Source organism: Echinops telfairi, unplaced genomic scaffold (genome assembly GCF_000313985.2).
Source record: "Echinops telfairi isolate 266 unplaced genomic scaffold, ASM31398v2 ScPeMD7_7410;HRSCAF=8448, whole genome shotgun sequence".
NCBI classification, from domain to species: domain Eukaryota; kingdom Metazoa; phylum Chordata; class Mammalia; order Afrosoricida; family Tenrecidae; genus Echinops; species Echinops telfairi.
The window spans coordinates 25,697,966-25,724,655 of record NW_022111310.1 but is presented as its reverse complement, the minus strand read 5'-3'; the positions used below and the strand labels follow the sequence as shown (position 1 = coordinate 25,724,655).

The 26,690-nt window shown below is 37.2% G+C and overlaps 1 protein-coding gene and 1 non-coding gene across 4 annotated transcripts in view; both read right to left on the bottom strand.

Moving 5' to 3' along the window:
* Nucleotides 1-26,690, bottom strand: part of CNTRL (centriolin) — a 90,930-nt gene that overhangs the window by 58,551 nt on the left and 5,689 nt on the right. For 2 of the 3 annotated variants that reach the window (XM_045296551.1, XM_045296552.1), the window contains exons 3-12: nt 26,160-26,290; nt 23,511-23,641; nt 21,940-22,081; nt 19,452-19,638; nt 16,617-16,810; nt 11,108-11,158; nt 9,125-9,244; nt 7,960-8,188; nt 6,593-6,702; nt 2,998-3,192 (exon numbers count right to left, since the gene is read on the bottom strand). In XM_045296551.1, the coding sequence (XP_045152486.1) occupies nt 2,998-3,192; nt 6,593-6,702; nt 7,960-8,188; nt 9,125-9,244; nt 11,108-11,158; nt 16,617-16,810; nt 19,452-19,638; nt 21,940-22,081; nt 23,511-23,641; nt 26,160-26,290 (1,490 nt within the window). The remainder of the gene's footprint in view (nt 1-2,997; nt 3,193-6,592; nt 6,703-7,959; nt 8,189-9,124; nt 9,245-11,107; nt 11,159-16,616; nt 16,811-19,451; nt 19,639-21,939; nt 22,082-23,510; nt 23,642-26,159; nt 26,291-26,690) is intronic. The other variant, XM_045296553.1, reaches the window with a different exon arrangement.
* Nucleotides 20,117-20,250, bottom strand: LOC115871913. The gene has a single exon (XR_004047552.1). It is a non-coding gene; the product is annotated as a small nucleolar RNA SNORA42/SNORA80 family (small nucleolar RNA).

The following is a 26,690-nucleotide window of genomic DNA, read 5'->3' as shown; positions in this document are numbered from 1 at the left end:
AGTTACTTTTGCTTCTACAGAGCCTTTCCTGCACGTGAAGGGCAATACAAATAATCCTTTGTGTGTTTGCTCTTCTGAAAGCTGTGCCGCTTATAAAAATGTGTATAGTTAAACAAAATCTGATTTTTAAGTGGAACCTTTTCCTTTTGAAAACTAGGTTGGATTATGTTTGCTGGAAACTGACTAGGTTAGGCTATGAGCTAATTTTAAAAATAATCTCTTTAGACCGCCAATCCCTTTAAGGAGAGAGAGTCACTGTCCCATAAATTTGAGCACCAGCTCTTCCTAGAGAGTGGCTTTGGGCAAATCATTAAACCTTTCTAAATTACATTTCATCCCATGGAGGAAGGGGGGAGTGTCCCCAACCTCACATAGTGATAAAATAGTCTTCAGCAGCATATGCAAAAAAATGCCCCACAATGCAATACATTCTGAGCACTTACTATATTTTTTTCTCCCTAGTAATTACTCAGTCATGCTGGTCTTTAATCTTTCCATATTTTATCTTAAAATTTGACTTGCTATTAAAATAGTTCAGATAATAAAAGTTAACTAAGTCCCTCTACATATACATAGACAGATGTATGCCACCTTGTTCTTTCCTTTTAGCAAAATTATTCACATTTTCTGAGCCTAAAATGGAGTGTCTGTCACCAGCTAATAAGGTAATTTGGGCAAATTAGAAAATATGTTTACTCTGAATGAATGGATTTTTTTTTTAATGGCCTCCTTTGGTGCTCAGACTAATGATGCCACCTGAAGTACCTTTTGCAGTTTTAATAAAACCAAATAAGTTTATATTTATTTCACTTCCACAAGCACAAATTAATTTTGGTGACCTTCAAAACCTGTTTGCCAATCCTACTTCTCATTTAGATCCTTTATATGTATTACATAAATACAGTGGAAATTAAACACCCCGAATTACATTCAGCCAAATGGTGCTCGGGTAGCACAGTGGGTTAAGCACTCTGTGGCTAACCTAAAAGTGATGGGTTGAATCCAGGGGGGAAAGATGTGGCCTCAGAACCAGCCTTGGAAACCAAACCCTATGGAGCAGCTGTATTCTGTTTTATAGGGTCTCTCTATGTCCGAATCCATGCACAGTAGTGGGTTTGTGGTTTGTTGTTTGTTTTTCATGTTTCTGTTGTTGTCTGCCATATCACAGTCATTTGTTGAAAGCAAACAGGACTACTTGTCATTCAGGTTCTAATTAGACCCAGAGGTTATAGTTAGAAGGAGCAGCAAAGGAGCTTTGGGCTGGATCTCTAGGCAGGCTCCCTCCCACCTTCCATGAAGCAAGCATTCTTGAACAGAAGGCTGCCCACCCCCTTTCCCCCTCACCCCCCAGGATAGCGATACCAGAAAGAGACAGTTCTTACCCTCAGGGACCACTAAGTGATGCCAGACTGCTCAACAAATGCATGCAAATAAAGTATATAGACCATATTATAAATGACTTAAAATCTCGGCTTTTTCATGTAACAATAATTCCCCAAAATAATCCAGACAATTTTAGGTGAAATTATTAAATTTATGGAATATATGAATATATAAAATGAATTTTCCATTAAAAAATAAGTTTTAATACTACGTCTTGGGCTTTTGTTGGGCAAGACTCATATCTGGGAAGGTAAGGTTTATCCTTTGTCAAAATTTACTGGCCCCAAAAAAGTAATATGATATCTTACAAAAGCATTTAAAATAATTACATAATTTGTAATGCACTTAAGGCAATTATAGTGCCCAGTCGCTATGAGTCAGCATCAACTCAATGGCAATGCATCTGAGTATCATTTTTTTGGTCCTTCTATAAAAGCCCAGGTGGTGCTGCCAGGTAAGCATTGGACTGCTATCCACAATGTCAGCAGTTCACTCACACCACTTGCTCCTTAAGAGAAACAGGAGGCTACCGGCTCCTGTAAAGATTTTTAGCTTTGGAAAACCTCTAGAGAGTCATTGTGACTTGAAATGCCTCAATAGCAGTGGAGTGGTCCTTAAATATTATGATTTCTCTTGATACAAAGGGAGTCCTGGTGATGAGTTACGCTGCTGACTGCAAGGTCAGCGTTCAAAACTTATCAGCTGCTCTGATATAAAGATTCAGTTTCAGAAACCCACTGGGGCAGTTTCACTATGTCTTATAATAGTCGCTGTGAGAAGGGATAACTCGATGGCAGTGAGTGTGCATCCTAATCCAGATCTCTTTAAAGAATATAAAACTTCATTATTCTAAGTGCACCAGTAAGATAGTCCTACTTCTATTTTAGAAATATTAGCTAAAAGAGAAGCCATTAGAAAGATTTCTCAGGGTAAAGACAGAAAGAAGTGGGAGCTCAAGCACATCATCTAGCCAGCTGACCACATCTGGCCACATTTCAATCGGGTATACTCTTGAGAAATGCTTCCTTTTTCAGGACAAGATAAAACAATCTGAATAAGCAACTTACTTGAGTGGAGTATTTGCATAATGATTGCATGAATGATTAAATAAAGGTTAGAATACGGATTCTAAGCTTCCTTCTGCTCTCCTATTTGACTACCTTGCTTTTTAATGCAAAGATAAAAGAGAAGGAATGTCAGACGTTAGATTATTTTGAAGTAGATTACTCTTGCTCTGAAAAACAATGAAATTGAACCACTTAAAAAAAGTATACCATATGGATTGTGATAAGAGTTGTATGAGCCCCTAATAAAATGATTCATGAAACAAAAAAGTATACCATGCATGCATCATGATTTCAAAAACACTCCATCCAAGCCCTAGGTTGCTTTAGACATACAACCATATGTATGCACACCTATATGTCCATACACACATGCAATCCTAAGTACGCACACCTCGAAGTATATACACACATGTATCAATCAAATTGGTACTTCAAACTAAGAAACTTTCAGAAAAGACACAGAGACTAAACATAATGAGATGTAATGCCTACACAGAATGAGATTCTCATCCCCACAGAACAAGCCAACATTCCTTGATTTACTCACATGCTTTGGGTCTTTGGAGTCAAGGTTATCTATGGTAATTTGCAGGTTCTTGAGCTCCTTCTGCTTTTCAGCAATTTCTTGTCTTTGTTTTTCCATCTGCTTTTCTAGATTCATAGCTTCCTGGCGAAATTCATTTAGAAGTTGTATCCTACCACTCAATTGTTTGTAAAGAAGATCTTTCTCTGCTTCTGAAATCTAATCTCCCCACCCCAAACACACAGTTAACAAGAAATAGCCATGCTGACTTTCACATTTAAGAAAACAAATTCTACAATTTAAAGAAGATTCTATGCCCTATTGGTTCTTTAATATAAAATATTGAGAAATATAAGTGTATTCCATTTATATCTTGAACTTTTATGCTAATTAGATGTAGAACATCTTATTTTCTAAAGTTTATGAAAGCAAATAATATAATAACAGGTACAAGTGAAGTTGTGATTTTAGTATAAGCAATTTGGAAATGATTAATAGTAATAACAATAATATTAATGATAGTCCAGTAGTCATTAAGTTGACTCTGATACGTGGCAATCCCACATAGATAGGGTACTTACTAGGAGCCCTGGTAGTCTAATGGCTTACTTGCTGGGCTGCTAGTCCTGATGTGAGGAGCAGTTTGAACCTACTATCCACGCTGCAGGACAAAGATGAAGCTTAAGGCTCCCAGTTCTACTCTGTCCTATGGATCTCTATTAGTCAGATTTGCCTCAATGGGTAATGATTTTGCTTTGTTTTGTGTGTCAGGTACTCTTCTAAGCTCTTTATACATTCTAAGTAATTTAATCTGCAAAATACATAGTAGAAAGTATATTTATCCTACTTTTACAAATAAGAAATTAGGTTATAGAAAAGTTAACTAACTTGATCAATGTCATGTACCCTTTGCCCTGCTAACAGCAAGGTCAGCAGTTCAAAAACAGCAGCAGAAAAATGAGGCGTTCTGCTCCGTAACAGTTACAGCCTCAGAAACCTACAGGGGCAGTTCTACTTTGCTCTACAGTGTCATTATGAGTCAGAACCAACTCGGTGGCAATGAGGTTTTTGTTACTGTTATTTTTATTTTTTGAGAGCTAAGACTTGAACCTAGATAGTGCAGCTATGCACCACTACCGTGTAGTCTCCTTGCTAGCGTAAATATTAAGGTAGTCAATCAATTCTCAGTACTAGTATAAAAGCGATAACTTTCATATCCTATCTTCTATTCCTAACACTTCTAACATAGAAACATGTTTTTTAAATCTATGAAAAATTGTAAAAATACAAGGATGCCAAATTAAATAGATTAGAAAGAAATGAAATAATATACTGATAGTGACCTATTGCAAATGATGGGCTTGTTGGTATTTCTTGACCCATTTTTAAGTTCTTCTGTACTTCTTTTCTATAAACTCTTCTATCCTTTCTTGGCATTTATGGCTTGTTTGACTTTGGCACTTTGTTTTCTTTGTATTTTTCTTTTCTTTTTTTTTTCCTTTGTATTTTTCATGGACCATATAGAGTCAGGGACCCCTGGTGGTGCTATATGTTAGGTGTTGGGTTGTTAACCACAAGGTGGGTGATTCAAATCCACTAGCTGCTCCCTAGTAGAAAGATGAGACTATCTATCCTGTAAAGATTTATAGTTTCAGAAACCCTGTATATGGTTACTATGTGTCAGAATTGACTCAGTGGCAATAGGTCCCAAGTCCTTCTTACAATCACAATACCTTTATAATCAGAAACACTTAAAATTCTGTATTGACATTACAGAATCATAAATTATAACAAATTCTCATTAAATTGAGATCTTTACCAACTTAAAACATGATTTAAAGCTAGGCTGAAGCTTATCTTTGCCAGCACTTCAAACAAACTTCCAAAAATGTAGGCTTATGTTTACTCACTAAAACTATTTTTTCTAAGAACATTTTGTAAGCTTCCACTTCTGTCAAAATTATATATATAGTATTAACTTCACAACTATTATATAAAGTTTTAGCCAGTGTTAATTTAAAGTATTCTTATATAATCATTCTTGATAGCTTCTTCCACTGCACCTCCCACTTTGCATGTCCTGGAGTTCTGCTGCCAAATTTTGCCTAGAAACCGTCTGCATTCTCTCCATGTTTACCATCATCTTCCTGGCCCAAGCCATTATCATCTCTTGCCTGTAGTAAACAATAGCCTCCTAACAGATACATACATTTCTTTCCTTCCTATTTCCTTCACAAGGGGGGGGGGGATAAAAAATAAACAAACACTATCAGGCCACTCTACCACCCACAGACCTTCAAAGGTTTCCCAGAGCGTTTAGAATGGAATCCAGATTATGGGCATTTACAGTGGCCTAGGACACCTGCATAATCTGGCCCACGTACCTCTAGCCTCCCTGGGCTCTCTCTCTACAAAGTGTCTCCAGGACTGAAACTCTCTTTACCCTAAACTCCGTGCTCTCCCATTCTTTGAGTCTCATCTAAATGCCATTTGCCCAGACGGTCCCCACAATCTAAATTACGTCCATTTTATTATGTCACCATCCTGTTGAACTATTTATTTTTACTTGTTGATTGTCTATTTCCCCTTTTAGTCTGTCCATGAAAAGGAGTACATGTGTTGGTTTTGTTTACTACTCAGGGACGAGCTGTCAGTGACTGGCATATTATAAGCTTCTAATATAATAAACTTGGACCACTATCTATTTACTGTATAATTTTGAAGTAATGATAGTGTATCTTTTAAAAAAATATCTACAATTTATTTGTTTATTTTATATCTACAATTGATACTTGACGCTGCTCAGCTTTGAGTTTATTCCATGAAGGACAGGGTAAAACTGCCCTATGGGATTTCCTAGGCTGAAATCTTCCTGGGAGCAGATCACCACATCTTTTCTCCAGGAAGAACTCAGAAAGGAGAGTGAGACTGGTTCTCCAACTCAAAGAATGTAACCAACGTGACTGAAACGTACATGTAGAAAGGGTTGATCAGGTATATGCTTCACTACATACACTCTCAATCACCAAGTAAAACATTTTAAAGAAACAAAATATGTATGTATGAAATACAATTTTAATGTTTAAACTAAAAACTCTGACAGAATTAAAAACTAAATGATCAAAACACTTGTTTTACGTTTTCCTCCTATGCAATTATACCATGTTTTTGAACTGTTTCTTTGATGTACTTAGGTCATTTCTGAATGTCACCTCCATCTCTGTGTATACCATATTTTATATCACTTACTTTTCTGCTGCTTGTTTTTTATAATACTAATCGTACAGTAAGGCTGTCTTAATCCAGGCCCTCAAACCTTAAAAGGGTGGAGGCACTAAATTAGAAGAAATACATCAGGAAGCCATTTCCATGAGTAAAATAGCAGCTTTTATAATACAATAGACTAAGTACATGTTTTTACATAATTTGCAAGTAAAATGCTCAAAGGATGACATCATTAATGGAAGGAAAATGTAACGGGCAAATAATAGTAACCCCATTTGACTTTGAAATTATTCCATACTTAATTATGCAGCCTTGATGTAAAATTGTTTTCTATGAAAAATGAAGGGAACATTGTTGCATTTCCTCTTAGCATTTCTATTTTCTTTTTACAAACCTTTTTCAGTTGTATAGCTTCTTCCACTTGTTTATATTCATCAGTAGCTCTTAAAATTTGTTGTTCTGCCTTTTCTATTTCATCATGAAGTTCTGATAGTCGTGTTTGTGCTGCAATTTAAAAACACAGGCTCACATACCCACATAAGAAAAAAATTTTAATTCTGAAATTTCTACCACAGTTTTTTTTCTTTGCAATCACCTGCCAACTCAATCCCTTTGTTATAGATCACAATAAAAGAATAATTTCTTATAATGTTTTTTTCATCTCTGGAACAAATTTTCATGACATTACAGCACTGCAATTGAGCTTTTAATTCGCAAAAGTCTTAACATAAAAAAGGCCTATACTCAACACTAGAGAACTCTTTTAAAAGATCAAGCACTTTATTGGTAAAAATGGACTCAAGCATCACTAAGTCATAATTAGATTTAAAGTATTATAAAAAAACCGAAAACCTGTGTTTGAGGCAAATTCTTTATGATTGGGTTCAATATCATGAAATTCACTGCTGAATATTTTATCCTAACTCGAGGTGGCAGTTGTCTCAAATCTCTCCCTCTCTTTCTCTCCCTACAAAATGAAGCCCCTGGAAACTAGTCTGTACACACACCTGATTTGCTTGTCCTCTCCAGGGCCTTGCATAAAATATGTGTAGTCAAGGGGAACTCAGCCTGTTCTCTCTCCACGTCAACCTTTACTGGCCATCCATGTCTTTTATTTAGCTACTAACCAAGGGAAGGTAAATTGTTGATCTGATTGGTGAGTGATCTATGATTACTAGTGGGATGTACAGACTGAAGTTTGCAATCTCCCTCTTCCACATCCAGACAGCAGAATGGATAACTGGATTCGAAGTTAGTCAATGTCACAGTGTCTAAAGGGCTCTTTTGGCTTAACTTCCTCCTCCATTTGACACTGCTAGAAGGCAGTAAGGTCCCTAATTTACAAGGGCAGTGTGGGAGACAAAAGGCAAGATGAAGTGTGGGCAGGTCAGGAGAAGTAGGATGTCCCTTCAGCCCAAGCCTAAATCCAGGTTCTAGCTATATGCATAACAATCAGTAAATTATTTTACATGCTTCAATGATAACGAATTCTTTCTATGCACAGCCCTAGTGAAGAGGAGGGCTAGTTGGCAGGGCAGGAGTTAAGCATTCTTAGATCCCCTGGACATGATCGCTATTGAATGTACTGCCTCAAATCAACTCTAAATGGAATTATTTTTAAAATCCTTTCAGACTTCTCATGTACAACAACATAATCGATATTACAAGCATGTTCTGCTGATTAAAAGAATTGTGAAACAAATTTACCGACATATGCAATCTTTTTATATTTAAAAAAAAATCCAGAATAACTTTTTTAACCTGCAGTTATTCTTTTCCCTTTGTCTTCCAGTTGTACATCCAGTGGCTGTCCAGCTTTTGAGCTAGCATGTTCATTTTGAAGGAGTTCCCCTTCAGCTGGCTCCATCTTCCTGATGTGCACTTGTTGAGCATTAGCAACAATGTAACTCTCTGTGGTGAACATATTTCTCTTGTATCTGGATTTACCAATGTAAGGACTTTCATCTGGGGCTTTATCAACTTCAACATACTAAAAGCAAAAGAAATAGATTTATGGTATAATAATTGACTTCAAAGCAATCAAAGCTCTAATTCATTTCATTAGTGGAAAACCGATTACAGAATTGCCTGAACTGACATTAAATCCTATCCTACATGTCAAGAAATTTAAAAATACACAATCTTTTTCTTTATTGTTAATATGACAGAGCTTCTAAAAGTTCGTAGAAAGGTTTCTTTATCTTTCAATTCCATTTTTCCATGAACTTTTTGGAAGATTCCTCATACATCAGGCAAAGAATTAGAATAAGAAATGGCCTTAGAAACAGTCCCTCTCCTCTAAGAGAGTGAAAAGAGTGTGGCCTGACTGATTAAAGAACTGCCCACAAAGATGCTTTTGAGCACTGCCTAATCTCTAATACCAGAAATCTGGTGTTTCATTTTGTTTTCTCGGCTGAACTAAGAAAAATCTCTGTCTGCTGCATGTTAGGCACTTAATGTTTAGATTCAGTGATGTCTGATAACAGTGAGGAGGGGTTCTCAGAAGTGGTTCCTGTGCAGGTAGGTCCCTTGCAGTGGCTCTCCTGGCGTCTGTCAGAATGTTGGTTGTAATATGAAGCCCAGTGATTAACGAGACAACAGTAATCTATTCTATGGCCACTAAAGTGGGCGGTTTACTTTTTCTAGAAGTCTGGATTTAAGGGAGCTGCTCTACCCACCCACTCTTGAGCTTAGTAACTGAAGCTTCGACAGCTGCCTTGGGTTATGAATATACACGTCTGTGATCTAACTCGGTGCTCTAATTCACAGAGCCCAAATCATCCATGGATTCAAGCGAACATAGTTTATTGTGCTGATGCCTTACAACACAGAAAATGAGTAGGTATTGATAAAAATCCCTCAAATGCTGCAACCCATGCACCCATGATGCCTCTGAATTTCAGACTGCTAAAACATTACAACTCACCTCTGATGGATAATAATTTAGTGGCTCAAATTTAGCATCAATTTTATAAAAGGCCAACTCCTGCTCCAGCTCATACTGTTTCTGACATGCTCGTGATAGTTCCATGGTCTTCTGTTTGAGCTATTGGCCCAATATAACACATAACATCAGTGAGTTAGTGGAGAGGTCCACAATGTGGCAAGTTCTAGTCACTACTAATAGACACATATTTTAAAACTCCACAGCACATAATACAACATTCAGAACATTTTTCATTTAAAATTATTATAAACAATGAAGCCAAAAATATACTTTAAAACAAGATCACATAAGAGACCTTTGAAGTTTATATACTATCATATTCCAGGTTGCAATGATTCAAGATTTTTAAATCATAAAGTTGCTTTATCCAAACATGAAAATAACTCTGTATTAACTATTTCTAAGTAAACTGGTCTTTTAAATATCTGTGTTGTGATTTCCCAGTAATTAACTCATTTATTTAATTTACTCTGTGATTTTAAAAACTGCTACAAATCATGAAATTTCTATTTTGAAATCAACTAGAAAGGAATTATGCAGGGAGAAGAAGAAAAAAATAAACTGGTCTTGATTGTTGCATTTAATGGCTTCACAAATTTTGATGTTCAAAAGATTCTTTATAGGTGGCAAAGGGTGTAAATAAGCTCAATTTGCTCAAAATATGTAATAGTAAATGTTTATAAAGTTAAATTTTACTGTAATCACAACTTACTATTCTTAGATGTTTTTTAGAGCTTGGAAGACACAAAAAAACATCCAATCTAATCCTCTGAACTTATTAATAAATTGATTTCCATATTGGTGACATAATTTTTCAAAAGTTAGATATACGATTAGGCAAACAAGTTAAACATCTTACATACTAACTACTGTGCATTAACTACTATACCAGTCCTCTGAGTCCATTTCAAAGGTCCACTAAGTGATTTACACCTTGTTCTGTGTTTGCGCCCATGTCTGACAGTATACACCAGACAACATGCAGAAAAAAACTCATTAATATAAAAACACAAGCTGAGGAAAACGAAATACAAACAAGCATGTGCATTTTACAACATCCAAAAAATGAAGGTCATGCATATTTGAGCTTACAGTGTCCTCCTGATTATCTATCAAATGGGTAATGCCAGCCTGGCTAACAGGCAATGCTGACTGAGCAGTCACTGTGTGGCAAACACTGGGCCGTGCACCTCCCATGTGCTAGTTTCTTACATCTGCACAACTGCACTGCAGGATAATGAAAGCTGCACAGAAGGGCTAAATTACCTGCCCAGCACATAGCTGGTAGTACACATGGCAGCACTCAATCCAAGGCTCTCGATTTTACCATGCTGCCTTCAGAGTCCAGCTGTAGCACATTACCTACTGTCCAGCACATGATCTGCTCTCACTGAGTGTCCATCTATCCTTGAGTCTCAAAAAAAGCAACTCACAATCCAATAGCATCAACTAATCCTGGGGCTTCTCTCTCTAAGGTGCTCTGGCATTCAGAACAAATAGATGGCATATGTGACTGGAACCATGGATAACGGAGGCAAACAATACAAAACCCCTGTGCTTCTCAAAGTACTTTTGTGTCCTTCACAACACTGGGTTTAGCATATAATAAGTGCTCAATAAATGCCAGCTGCAGAACTGCATGACCAATTAGAAGTCAAAGCACATGGAAAACAGATTGGTTCAAGTATCACATCACCCTGGATAATCATGAGTCGACTGCAGTTAACTTATTTATCAATTGGGAAAATGTTATAAATTCTTTTCTCCACATTGAAATTCACTCTCAAATGTACACAATCATTAAAAAAAAAACACCACCCAAAACCAAAAACATAAACACAAGCACGTTTCCCCAGAAGGCATTCCAGTTTCAAAACTTAAAATGTACACAAGCATATTCATATGTTTTCATGCAAACCAGGACAAATACAATGTGCAGTTCAGTTCAACTGAGGCAACTACCTTTAAGGAAGAATAAAGTATCAGCAGAAAAGAGTCTGCAAGAAACCAAGACTAAAAAGGAGAAAGAATCAAACAGAGACCATTACCTGGTGAACTCTTAAAGAACTGACCTGTAGTAAGTAATACACACTGCAAGATTCCATTTTACTGACAACTTACCTTATGAAGATCTACTTATTAATATTTGCAGGAATTACATCAACATAGGTAATCATAATTTTAAAACTAGTAGTTATAGATTTACCACCTCCCGCTATTTAATTGATTTGTTTCTAATCATGTTCACATTCATTATCTCACTAAGCCCCCACAAGTCTAAGGAAGGCAGGCAGGATAGGTAAATCACACACGTTTTTAAAATGAGGAAAATGAAACATAGGTGGTAGATCACTTGCAAGAGAATGAAAAGTAAGTTCAGTTAATATTTGTTGGCAACAGCAGGGTAGGTAGGGGGGTAGGTAGACTATGATGGTTTAAATGGTCACTAAAACATTTATTTCAAGGTTACTAATTTTCCGAATGTATCTATGTATGTAGGAGACCTGGTAGCGTCATGGGCTGTTAACTACAGGGTCAGCAGGTGGAAACTACCAGCTGCTCTGTGGGAGACAAAGACAGACACAGCTTTCTATTCCCATAAAAGTGTGACAATCTTCGAAACGGGCAGTGTGTGCTTGATATTTTTGGTATTTAAGCATGTATGTGCACCCACACAGATGTGTATTTTATAAATTAACTGACCAAAGAAAACTAGAAAGCATGATACGATATAAATATCTGATGATACAGTATTATAAATATGTGATCATAAAGAACATTTTTCAAATGCAGCTCTTAAAATTCAAGGGGCTTCAAAAAGTTTCAGGGAAAATTCCAATTTTCCATAAGTTTTTGGAAGCCCCCTACAGAGACCCAGAATTATTTTGTAACACAGAATAGTTCTTTGGACAAAAAAACAGCAAGAGGATATGAACTGTCAATTGAAAGAACAAACATGAACTAGCCAGACAACCAATGCATATATGATACTCAATTTTCTCACAACTAAAGAAATGCAAATTAGAATAGTAATGTGATTCTACTTTTTCTATCATATTTACAAGTTCTAAATATCCAATGAGGAATTCCTGTTGTAGGAATATAAATTGGTTATAAACTTTTTAAAGCATGCATTAACATTTATCAAAATTTTAGATGCAAATTATGCAATAATTGATTGTCCTAATTTATAGTAAATGATTACTAGCAAGGATATAAAAGGATATACATACACATACCATGCCCCCACCCCCAAGATTTTCTCCGCATCATTCTCTAATAGCAAAAAGTAGGAGGCAACCTAAATATTCATAAATAGGAGAAAGATAAATAAGCTATGGAGGATTCATATAATGGGAACATAATATAGACTTTTAAAAGAATGTGAAATAAATATATTTCCTGACACATATTTAATTTTTTTTAACTTGGAGAGTTGCTCATGATATATTACTATGTGAAAAACAAATTACGGACTTATAGTAAGATTCCGTTTTGTTTTTAAATCAAATACTGAAGGTTGTATGCTTTAAAGACATTTTATTGTGTTTTAGGTGAGAGTTTACAAAGCAAAGTAGTTTTCCACTACACAATTTTATAAGCAATTTGTTCCAGGGCATTGGTTGCAGTCTCTGCATGTGCCAGCACCTTCCCCGTCTCTACCCTGCCTTCCCTGTTTCCGTCCCTTTGGGTTCCCTGCCCCTTTGCCTTGGAGCAAATGCTGCCTATTTGGTCTCATATAGTTGATTGCTATAAGAACGCTTATTAAGGGTATATTTAATTACATATACACATATGTGTGTTATTATATAATTACATGAATAATATATAGCATTTTAGCATAGAAAATAAAAATAAGAAGGAACATGGTAGAGACAAATGGGACCTTCATTTTCTATTGCATACACTTACCCGTCACTTGAATTTGTTATAGCAAACATGCTAATTTTCATACAGAAGAATGCTTAAATAGTTAATGATAAAATCAACACAACAATATAAACAGTACAAACTGACATCTATACAGGTAGTTAGGGGGGAAAAATCCAAAACTGACAATTTACAAGACATTTACCCATAGCAGAAACACAGCAACATTATAAAGACGATGACGAGAGAAGGAGACAACTATAATTTTTGACTAACCCAAAGGCACAAGACATGACATTTTGCTCATGTTTTCAATGGGTTGAAAATAGGTTGACTCTCTATGCCAGGGATTAAGCAAAAGGAAAGCATACAGTTATTTAATCTTAGTTATTAAAAGATGATCCTATATCCCCAGAAGATCTGCTAACTGTAAAGTTTATTAAATGTTGGGAAACATTGAATAATACTATAATAATTACTGTTATTTTTGTATCTTAAACACAAATTTATGTGGACATGAACTCATTATTAAAATTGATCGTTATGTTAGTCTACAATGGTTTACTTACTCAACAATTTTATTAATGGAAAGCACAGAAGTATTTATGAAGGGTCTTCAAAATGTTCACGGGATCATAGAATTTTTCTACAAACTTTTTGAAGCCCCTTCATAGACTCTAAAACCATGATAATCACTGGATTATTAACAGTACTAATATGGGCCTTTGGAATACAGATAGAAAACCATCCTCAAGTAAGTGACTCACTCACTTACTGCCAGTGAGTCAATTCCAACTCACAGCGATCCTATGGGGCAGGGTAGAACTGCTCCTGTGGGTTTCCAAGACTACAACTCTTTATGGGAGTAGAAAGCCTCAATTTTCTTCCGGGGAGTGGCTGGCTGGTGGATTCAAACTGCTCACCTTGAACTTAGCAGTCCAATGTGTAACCACTACACATGAAAGGAAAACCCAAGATGCAATTAATATTTAATAACAGAGTTGGGAAGCTGTTCTATTTTCCCACTATTCCCCTTGGTATAAATTACCTTTTTCTCAGGCAAAGAAGAGCTCAAGAAGGAGGTAGCTAAGTAGTGATATTTCAAGTTACAACTCCCCTTCTCGACTGCTAGCCCCCACATAAAGAATCACAGATGGGAGCCCCCAATAAAGTGATTTTTTTTAAATCACAGATGGAATTCTTGTTAATAAAATGAGAGATACAGTAGAAATCTTCTCGCCAACAAGGCAAGTAATTAAGACTGACAATTTTGAAAGGGAAACATAAAAGATGATAACTAGATGTGAGACTCTATTAGTTCCAAGAGAAACGATTCTCTATAATCTCTTACACATAGCTTAAAATAAGAAAGCTGAGGTGGGGGGTACCAATAACTCTTTTTCCTCCAGAGAAAGTAGCTGAACATTTTTATAAAATCTGCTTCTCTAGGTAAGTGAGAATCTCTGGCCTAATGATTTTAATCTTCCCCGTCAAATCTCAAGTACAAGGGCAGCTTCTGACGTTTTCTTAAAAAAAAAACAAACCCTCACTGCTATCTAGTCGATGCCAACCCATACCAACCCTATAGGTGAAGGCAGGACTGCTCCTGGGAGTTTCCGAGGTTCTAACTGTTAATGGCAGTAGAAAGTCCCACCTTCCTCCCGAGCAGCTCGTGGTTTTCAATTGCTCAATTGTAACCACCACGCCACCAGGTCTGCCTTGAAAAGTAACAGCAAAACACTGTAAGATCATCACATTTGCTCTCAGGACAGCAATTAGAATTTTCTTCCTCATTCCTAAATGAAAATCAGTTTTCCTATAATTAGATTGACTAGATCTTAATTATTCTAGTGCCTCTTCTATGAAAGAGCTCTTTGAAAATCTGAAGACGGGTGTCAAAGCTCACTAGGTCTCCTCTTCTTCAGCCTGGTCACCTCAACTCCTTTGGGGATGTCTCAAATGACATGGTCTCAAGAACACAGTCTACTTTTTAATATCTTTTTTATTTCCTATTTTAACCTAAAAGCCAAATTACTTAAAATGTAAACATTGCAGATATGCACAAAGGACTATTTGAATGTGCTCTATAATTGTACTTCTCATAATTAACTAGTTAAGAGTTTGGTACATATTCTGCCATTTTTCTCCATACACACGCAGTTTCACATATTTCTCATCCTCAACATGCCGTTTTGCAGCTGACTTCCCCACCCCCAGCTCACATAACAATATGTCATAGATCCTTCTACATCTAGACAACCAGCTCAACTACCCCACCAGATGGATGTCCTCTAAGTTTCCCAGTTGGAAATTAACTCTTTTTTCTCTTTTGTTCCCAGAAACAATGTTGTAGTGAATATCCTCCAAGAAATATGAGGGGGTACCCAAAACGGAAAGTACATTTTTCCATTCTGAAAATGCATTTTCATAGTATGCATTTTCTTTCCCCGCTAGCCTAGAGCATCAAGCAACTCACTGAGTTAGTGCACCCAGTGGCATTGCCTCAGAAAGTTCTCTCTGGTCACAGTATATTTTTTCATAAAAGCAGTTTGCTCAAACGTCGTTTGTTGTGATGGCCAATGTAAGACAACATTGTGTGGCTGTGAAATTTTGTTTCCTACTCAAGAAAAATGCTACAGAAATTTAGTGTGCGATCAAAAGGCCTGATTTGTGGCAGACAGGGGACTGGTTTTGCCACCATGACAATGTACCTGCTCACGCAGTCATCTCAGTGTACCAGTTTTTGGCAAAAAACAGCATGCCTCTCTTGTCCCACACACCTCCCTTACTGATCTCCCTACACACGACTTCTTTTTTGTTTCCTCAAATGCAGAGACATGAAAGGACAGCGATTTGATGACGTAGGGGAGGTGAAGAATAAAAATGAGGGAGGTGCTCATCAGTCATCCAAACAGATGAGTTTGACAAATGTTTCCAAGAATGGAATCACAAATTTGACGAATATATTAAGTGTAATGGAGAGTACTTTGAAGGTGATAAGGTTGCTTTATAAAAAAAAAATTTTTTTTAATTAAATACATAGCTTTCTTTTGGGGGGGTATTCTGGGGTTTTTTCGGTACCCCCTCATATGTATATAAGGGAATTTCAAAAAGTTCATGGGAAAATTTCATTATCTTTTTATTCCATTTGTGTGATCTTTTATACATTCTTGCTAGCATCACTACAGAATATATTATTAGAAAGGGAAGCTTTGAGACACTAAATGGGTCTATGTAAGATTTGGATAATTTTTATCAAGTTGCCTTCTAAAAGGTTTTGCCAATGGTTCAGTCTCACCAAGCATACTGTTGCTTTAAATTCAGAAACATCTAGGTACATACAGGAAGTCTTACATCTCCTCATAGTGAGAAGCTTCGTCCTTCTCCTTTGTTTTGAACATCACACTTTGAAGAATGCAGCCCAAACTAGCCATTTGGGGTAGCCATACCAGACATAGTATACAACTTGTAGACTTTTGTATATATTCTAGTAAACCTATCTTCTCCATTCAATGGTCAGGACATGATATTTTCAACCTACGAACAAAGAATTCTTAAAAGATTATTGCAATTGCCAAGGCAATGAAAAATATGGACTCACCAATTCATTCTTTGTGTTTAGGTCACTCTCCAGTTCCTCGTAGCTCTGCTTATGTAACATGGCCTCCTCTTTTAATGATTTGTTCAGTGTATCTTGCTTTTTCATTTCCTCAAGGTACCTTTTATGTTTGCTCTTCAGCTCTTCCGTCTCTACCACCTTCTTTTCCAAGTCTCTTTCTAGTCTTTCTACCTCTTCTGCCAATAAAAAATTGTTTATGTCCCATTATCTTTCCTAATTAAAGGGTTATAATATTTCTCAAATGAAACAAGTGTAAGAATAGTGTAAAATCAATTCTAAGAATAGTCTAGGTAACAAATCTAAGAATAGTGTAAATACAATTCTACTTTAAAAATTAGTCACTAGTTTTGGAAAGAAGACTATCTGGATTTAGAAACCAATTTACATTGAGAGGGGTAGTAGTAAGTGGAAGGAAATTCCATCTGGCCACCCAATGTCTTCCATTCATTCTTGAAGCCACTATGCTCTAGCACTTATTCCCACCACCCCTAAAGCTGATCTTGAGCTCATCACCCTACGTTGCTGCCTAAAGCACACTCCTCTGTACTTATCGCACTTCCTATCTCAGCAACACGTTGATCATTTCCTCTTTTGAAACCCCTTCCTCCAGGCTGTTGCAGCTCACTACTACTTCCTGGTTTTCTCCTACTTGGTGGTCACTCTTTCCCAGTCTCCCTTACCTAGCTCCTCCTCCTCTTCCTCCCAACTCCTGTCTGGCTGAGTTTATCAAGCCCCAGTGATGACTCAAATTTCTACCTCCAATTCAGATCTCTTGTCTGAGCTTCAGCAGTGGTGGGTCAGTGAGCGAATTCTCACCTTCCATGCAGCAGAGTAAGCTTGATCCCAGTCACCATCCCCCTACATGCAACCACCACCTGTTTCAGTGCGCGTTTGCATGATGCTATGAGACAGAGCAGACTTTCGCAGAACTTGCAAAATGAAACAGATTAGACCAAAAAAAAAAAAAAAAAGGCTTGGCAATCTACTTCCAATAATCAGTTAACAAATACCCTAAGCATCACAAGAGTCCGATCCACACAGCTGCTCTTGGGATGGTGTGAAATTTGGCAGCATGGAGTCACTGTGAGTTAGGGATGACTTCATCACAGACAACAACTTGGCATTTCTATTAAGTTGCCTCACAGAAATTTTAAATTCCATATCCAAAACAAAACTGAATTCTACTATTTCTACCTGCAGTACAGTGATTTAATATGGCCCTTCTAGACATATATTATCTTACAACTCCAATAAAATGATTGGGTAGGACTACGCAAATAAGGCCTGTGCAGGCATCAAAACATCTACTACTGCAAATAAAGTGCATACAGGGAATTGGTTAGTTCATAGTCTTGCTGGTGTGATGATGGTGAGGCAGCTTTGCAAATGATCAGGAGCTTGATCTACCACCAGCTCCCTGATAGCAGTTATAGAGGAAGATATGGAGAGAGAAAGGGATGTTGTAGTGAATATCCTCCATAAGTATGTATGCTGAAAACAGCAAGCAATGGTGGGAAGCAACAGCAAGAGTGAGGACAGCACTAGATACCAGGTACCAAGAGACTAGCACAAGATGGCTAGGGTGGGGCTTGCTGACACACAGAGCTGAGAGCTGTAACATACATCCGAGCAAGCCCCAGTCAGGCCCAGCAGCCACTGGTGAAGAGAAACAGTCTTGATGAATGAACTATAACCTGAGTTGTTCCTCTTATTTCTTAGTTGATCCTAATCCCCAGTTGTATTGTTACTTTCCTCGTAAACCACTTAACTGTAAGTATAGTTCGTGAACTCTGAACCATAGCAGCAAATTACCAACACAGAGACACAAGAGTAGGGAAAGCTGGTGTTCAGGATGCTAGAGTGGTACAGCAGTTTGGACATTTGGGGCAGCTTTAACCTCCACAGCACAGGAATCAGTCTTTGCTGATTCTTTTTTTTTTTTTAAATGATTCATTTACCATAAATGACTATCATTATCTAGGCACTCATTCCCTGAAGCGTGAGAATTACCCAATTCATTAGGAAGTGCTCCTTACTTTCCCTCCAAAATGGATCCAAAAGATTCCATATTTTCTCCACAGCCAAGTCTAACCCCTAAGTACAAACCACCAACATGTCTAGCCTGGATGATTGCTATAGGCTCCCAACAGTTTTCTTCATCTCTCTTTTTGCCCTACTCCATTGTTAATCTCCCTTTTGCATCAAAAGTGAACTTCCCAATACATAAACTTATTATGCTCCACCCTGCTTAAAAATGACCAATGGCTTCCCACCACACTGAAACAGAAGTCCATCCACCAAGACCCCTCATTATCTTGCTTCCAGCATTTTCTTGAGCCACCCTCCAGTCACACTGGTCTTCTTCCAGGTCCTTGAACTCTTCTCAACCTCACAACGCAAGCTGCTGTCTCTCGCTGATGGCATTCTACACAGAGCTAAGTCTTCCTTTCCTTTGCCTTTGGTTGATGAACAATTCCTCAGAGGAGCATTCTTTTACATCTGCCCTAAAAAGAGGCTCCCCTCTGCTACCTCATTTAGATGCACTTGCTTTTCATCTGTCTTCTCCCCCTAAATCATAACTATGTGAAGACCAGCACCATATTCTTATTCACTATTACATCCTTGGTGGCAAGTTCAATGTGTGGCTCATAGCACATGCTCAATAAATATTTGCTGAATGAATTCATTTATGGTATCATTTGCCATGCAAACTTTAACAGCATACAGAATTCACAATATAATGTTTTTCTGGATAACCTCTGAAAGAATAAATTCCTCCCCCACTTAGATTAGGTTCTTTTAAAAATGCCACCTTACCTAAACTGAATCTCTCAAAAGCCTCCTGTCTGTCCTGAGTGGTTACTGGCCGACCTTCCAAACTTTCCAGTGAACGGAGGTGGAAAATGGTAAATAGCTGGCAATGAGGAAGAGCCACAATTGGATTTTCGATTAGGACCAGAGAAGTCAAATCTTGAAGCGGTTTCAACCTGCTTACATTCTGGAGCTGAAGAGATACATATCATTAGTATAATATAATTTAAACCATAAACATACCTAAAAGAAACTACTTATACTCAAGTATAAGCCAAGTTTTTTCAGCACATTTTTAATGCAGTTTTTGACGTAAAATTAGGTGCCTTAGCTGATATTCGGGTTGGCTTATACTTGAGTATATACAGCAGGAAATGGCGCTTCGGAGAGCAAGGAACTGACTCATGAAACCCATTAGTAGTGGTGGTGGGAAAGGGACAGAAAGGGAAAACATCGTTTTTTTAAGAATCTACAGTGTCAGTGTACTATGAGGCATTTTTCATAATTATTTCATTTGTAACCCCTCACAATTTATAGTGTAAGTATGATCTGAATTTTAATTTATTTTTATCTTTTTTTTATTTTTTAAAATATAAACAAGATGACGGAAGATAGTGACTAGATTGGAAGAATAAGCTGGTGTACACTTCAGGTCAACCAGAACTTTATTTTACTGTGCAACCCACTTCAGTGCCTTAAGCCTACCAGGTAAAGCCAGGCAATGGTTCGGGGGGACAGTTTGCTTTGGCATGGGACACTGTGAGAGGCCCATGGGATCGGACCTGCCACAAATCCAAACCCATGCACTTGATCTGAATTTTGCAGATGGAAAAAAACTGAGGCGTAAAGAAGTTAGGTAACTTGTAAAAGCCCAGAATTACGTAAATCAATGACATATGAATTGAATTCAGGTCTGGCCTTTTCTAAACCTATGGCCTTTTCATTTTAATGACTGGGTAAATGAAAAATATAGATGGCTGTAAAAGACTTAAAAATAAAGGTACGCAGAGATACGCACAGTTTTTAAGCTAATAATAGGAGCCTAACAAAAGTCTCTCTCACATCTTGGCCCATTCACAGGACATAGGCTAAACAGAACTGGTCTCTAACAGAAGACAGCAAGTCCTTAGTCTAACTTCTTAAGAATGTTCTATTCCGCAATCCTTAATAAGATCTGGAAGGATGAGTTCTTCTGAAAAATACATATGCCACCACAGAGTGGTGCAGGAGAGGGGCACACAGCCTCCACAGGTAGATTCTGCCAACTCTTGGGGGAGTGTGATGTCTGTCTGTTTATCCAAAGAAGGGTTTTAAAAGGCTGGTAAATACTTTCTAAATAGTGAGTAAGCTGAATCTCTCCTAAGTGAATGTACACCACTCAGACTGATGCCAACACCAGCAATGAATGGGCAGGAGAAAGTCATACAAAATGAGCAACAATGAAAAATAGCTCTTGACCTCTCAGGACCAATTATGAGAATAGAGTTACCAGGAGGGGAAAGGGAAGGTGGGGGAGAAAGAGGGAACTGATCACAATGATCCACATATAACCCCTTACTAGGGGGATGGACAACAAAAAAGTAGGTGAAGGGAGACAGCGGTCAGTGTAAGACATGGGGAGAAAAAATTTTATAAATTAACAAGGGCTCATGAGGGAGGGTGGGGGTGGATGAGGAGGAGCTGATATCAAAGGCTCAAGTAGAAAGAAAATGTTTTGAAAATAATGATGGCAACATATGTACAAATACGCTTGAAACAATGGATGGATGTATGGATTGTGTTAAGAGCTGTAAGAGCCCCCAATAAAATGATTTAAAAAAAGAAAAAACAGTCCGTGAACGTCTTCTCTATTACTGTTGGCTGACACTGAGCACAAAGGGCTTCAAAAAGTTCGCAGAAAATGGAATGAAAAGAAAATAGACTTTTTCCACAAACTTTCTGAAGCCCTCTAAATACCTAAGGTTATTATTTTGGCAAAATTTAGACTCATGGCCAGCTCTTCGTATCTTCCCCTGAGCTCCCAGGGGATGCTGTACATAACACAGTTGTCACTGCTGAGATCCTGCAACTGCAAGGCACTTTTAAAATGTCATTTATTATTATTATTGGCCTCCACTTGAGAAAACGTAATTAATATAACCTTAGAGTTACTTCATGTTTTAAAGTAGCTCCACCTTTATCATTTCATCTGAGCCCCATGGATAGGCAACCTACAAAGCAGAAAAGAGGCTATTTTCTCCCACGGAAACATGAGGCAATGACTTCTAGAAAGATCAAGGGATGCTCCAAGTTCACAGGAAGGAAGTCTTGTCACCTTTCATTTTCTACTTCTTTCATTCAGAGTTGAGTCAGAAGACCGAAGACCTTAAAAAGAAACCCCATCTAAAACAACATCACCAGAAACAAAAACCAACCACTCGAGTGTGAATCTTTTCTTTCTCCCCCAACAGTCCAAAACTTTAAAAAGCAGTTCTCCCTCCGCTGAGTAACTTACCGATGAGATCTTGTTGCCTTTCAGATTGAGGACCTGCAAAGACTTTAACTTCTTCCCTAACCAGACTGGGATGTGCTCAATTTCATTCCCTGCCAGGTTGAGCTTTTGCAGATGAGACATATGTTCTATGCCTTCAATTTTGCTGGAAACCCAAGGATAAAATCAAATTTAATGAGTACAATGATAGAGTTCCTCTGTTACATTTTTTAGAATAAACAGGCTTGGTCTCACTTCAGGGTACTTTTTATCATTTTAATGTATCAATTCTTTTCATGAATGAGCACCAAAAAAAAAAAAATGGCTAAAAACAAAGGAGTAAGAGCTAAACTGGTAATCTTTTCTTACTACTCCCAGGAATCCTGCCTCTTTTAATATCAGAGGGCCCCACAACATTGGGAAACCTACTAAACCTTGAAATAAGTGACATGAGCACCAACAAACCACAAAACTTGCCCTAAATCCAGGCCCTAGACTATTTAACATAAAGTCTGAATAAATATCATAGGCTGCGAGCAGTTCTATTGGTGGCAATGTAACTGTCCATGGAAGTTAGCAGCCAGGGATGAGCACAAAAATTCAAAAGCACATCCTCTGCTACTTGTTAAAGTCCCCTCCTGCAAAGGAAAGTGTTCCATGTTTTAAGTCACCACAAAATAGGGGCTAGCCTGACGATGACATTGTGTTTAGAAACAGAAATATTTAATCATAGTGTTTAAATTAATAAACCATTTGCTACCTATGCTGATCAGTTTTGACTGATGATATGTTATTCCACGTGAATTCCAATTCTTTGGTTAATTTGCCACACTCAGCAAACATTTTCAAGGTTTGCCATTTTCATTTTTATTTTGCTGAAATTATTTACATCAGGATCAATTCTTTTTAAGCAAACATACTATATATTAGCTTCATTAATCTTTTTCATTTCAATTTCATCTTATTATAGATTCTCCCACTATTACTAATGTTTTGGTGGCCATTATTTATAACAAGTCTAATTTTGGGGGGACATATATATAAAGAGTCTCAAGATTTTATTTAAGTCTTACATCAGTTTTTGTTTATAATAAGTTTTCTTTTTTTATACATAATAAGTTTTCTATGTGTAGTTTTAACCATTGTCAGTTTTCTTTCTACTAGCTAATATGGATTATTAATTAGAAACAAGAGTGAGAGTGTATTTCTTTTAACAATGAGCAAGGAACATTAGGAGAGGTACACAGGTTCAAAATGGAGCTGAAACATCTCTTAGACCAGAATAGCATAATCAAAAACATTTTATTAAAAAAAAAACATTTTGTTTTATGTCAATATCCTTAATGCAATAAGGCAGTGAAATATAGACTACATCTAGGACAAATTTCTGCAAAAATGAAATAAGAAAATAAAATACAGTACTCAAAAAGTAGCCCTTTCTTCGCTAATGCTAGATAAGATACTAGTCTGGCAATTAGCTCATGCGGAAGCTAGATGATCAATGATTAAGGATCAAAGTGCCCAACTTGTCAAAGGATTCTATCAGTAATTTGGGTAACAAAGATCGTGCAATGCTCCTTAAAGGATTTACTTACCTGATTTTGTTATATGATAAATTGAGTTCCCGTAATTTTAATAGTTTATCCATCTTCTCAATCTTCCCTATGAGATTATAGCTGAGGTTCAGTACTTCAAGGCAAACACATTTTTCCAAATTTTCAATATACTAATTGGAAACAAATGAAATACTTTATACAATAGGTGTCTTGTCATAAGGCAGTCTTTAAGTCTGTACACCAGAAATTGTTTTGATTTGTCATTAGAGAATAATGAAATTTCCTGCTCCTGGACAATCCCTCAATGCAAGTCTCCTAGAGTAAGAGTAACAATTGTCTTCAACCTGCCACGTATTCCTTGTCCCTCAGGGGACAACACTTCCTAAATATTAAGAAGCTCAAGACTCTCTGAGAAGTGCAGTCCATGCCCCGGGCCCATTCTATCCTCCACCTCAACTTCTTTGATGTTTCTCCCTCTCTCCTCTCTTCAAGAGACAGCTTTTTTCCCTTTTTTTTAAAGTAGGCACTGAGGCTTCTCACATAACCCCACCCAACTCCTGCCCCTATGTCTTTGCATCTTCGACTTTTTACTTTCTCCTGGATCTTTCCACCTCAAGTTTAAAAACAATCATTGCTCAACAAATAGCCATTATACATTAAGTTCATACCAGGTGTAGCACCAAATAATGTGGCTATAGCAATGAACAAGACAACCTCCTTACCACAGGTTAAACATGTTCAAATCTTCCTTACATAAAACAATCACCTTGCCTTGAACCTGCTTTGCTATCATACCATTATCTTATTTCCCTTATCTGCCAACAATATTCTCATGAGCGTTGTCTATCTCTGTTCATTCTGTCTTCTATGTATTCCTATACAGCTGGCATGGCAGCACACCTTCTGTCCCCATTAATGTATTCAAATAATTATCTTCTATGCCACCGTTCATTCAACTATTCCAAAAACACTGACCAAACATAGATTATGAACCAACAGCTGTTCTAAATTACGGGAGATACAATGCTGGTAAGAGAACATGGTTCTTGTTCTCATTCTCAGAGACAGTGAGCAAATAAATAAGCAAACGAGATTTTCAAATACTAACCAGATGAGTACTAAACAAGAAAATAAAGATAATACAATAAGATAACATGCAAGCCCACAAGGGTGGGTTTTGTCTGCTGGGCTCACAGCTATTGACACAGCATACAGTAGGTGCTAAAGAAATCAGTGGACTGTAAGAGTGTATGCAATTGTGAGTTCGTTGCTGGGGAGGAAAAGTCTCAGTGAAAGAAGCATGGGCCAAATCTAAATGACTTTTACCTATGTGACTGCTCTGACATTTTATACCCTCCTTTCCTGCGTGAAGTTCCACTTCTCTTCCTTTGATTTCCAGTTACCATACTCTTGAATCTTCTTCTTTCTCTAAACCAATTTCAGGCTTGTTCACTGTGTCTGCCTCTCCCCTCTATGATTCTCCCTCATTATTTCTGATTCTCCCTCATTTCTCCTCTGCATCGTAGGCATTCTTCACACTCAACTCTTAGGTTTTCAGAGCTAGATCTACCACCACACACTAACATAATGCCTGGCATAAAATAACCATAAATGGATATGCAAATGGCACTGGTTGTATATATACAAGATGAAAAATATTATCAATTCTTCCACTATTTTTTTGCTTATTGTTTTCCATTTACAGTACTTCCTCTTCAAATTTCTGCGATTTTTCTCAACGTGTGACAAAAATCTAGTTATTTTTCCAATTAAAAAAAACTGAACTTCCATCACAACATGCTAATTTGTATAGTTTATGCATAAAGTAGTAACACCCGAGAACAGGAACTAAACTCAGTGCCGTCAAGTTCAGTCCACCTCACAGACCCTATAAAGCAGAGAACAACCCCATAGGGTTCTCAAGGCTGTAAACCTTCATGGAAGCAGACAGACAGCTTCACCTTTCTCCCAAGGAGCAGCTGCTGTTTGAACTGCCCATTTTGGGGTTAGCACCCCAACAGTTAACCCACTGTGCCACCAGGACTCCTTAGAGCAGGAGTAGCACACTTTTTCTGTAAAAGGTCAGAAAGTCAACAGTTTTGGTTCTGCAGGCCATAAAGTCATCTGAATTATTCAGCTTTGCCTTTACAGCATGAAAATCACCGTAGACAATATAGACATGAATGGGTTAGCTGTATTCCAATCTAATTTTATTGATGAACATATGCAGCAGGAAGTATACAGTGTAGCAACCCTGTCTCTAGCACAGTGGTTCAAAGCTCAGCTGCTAACTGACGGGTCAGTGGTTCAAATCCACCAGTTGTTCCACGGGAGAAATAGGTAGTCGTCCGTTCCCATGAAGTCTGCAGCCTTGTAAACGCTATAGGTTAGTTCCACCATATCCTATAGGGTTGCCATGAGTCAGAATTGACTCTATAGCAACAGATTTGGCTTATATAGAATTATGAACTAATGAATTAATGGTAACAACCCAAGTTATTTGACATAGTTTACATAGTAAGAGATATGCTTCTGATGTGTAACTCTCACTGGAAATAATAAAAGGTTTACTATTAATTATATGACATTTGGATGAAATGCTACATCTATTATATATACATATATGAATTTTTAAATTTTATAATAAACGAGAACAAAGTCTATACTTGGGCATTGTTAGTAACCTACCCTAAATTTCTTGCCACCATCTTTAGAAAGTGAAAGGTTCAGAGATTTTACCAAGCCCAGGTTGTCCTGTTTAGTAAGCTTTTTAACAAGGGCCTCAGTAATATATCGGACTCCTGCACGTGCATCAGGCTCTGAAATGACAGAAACCGATCATTATCAGTAGAAGAAGACAAAAAAACTCTGAAAACCAAGTGATTTTGATGTTACATAATAAAAAACATATTTTATGCCATGCAAATGTAAAAATACCCAGCTAGCTCTGAACACAATATTTTCATAATTTCTATTTTATAAGCATTTCATGACAATGATGGTAACAATACTTGTCATCTATAAACACTAGCTGTGTGCCGAGCCTTGAGCTTAATGCTTTACAGTTTAAATATTAACTAGTACAACGAATCTATGAACTGAAAATGAAGATTAATTCCATTTATGAGAGAATAAATTCATTTATTCAAGGTTTTGCAGCTAGTAAGGTCCAAATCAAGGGCCAAGATCCAGGCAAATAAAACCAAAAGTGTGTACCTT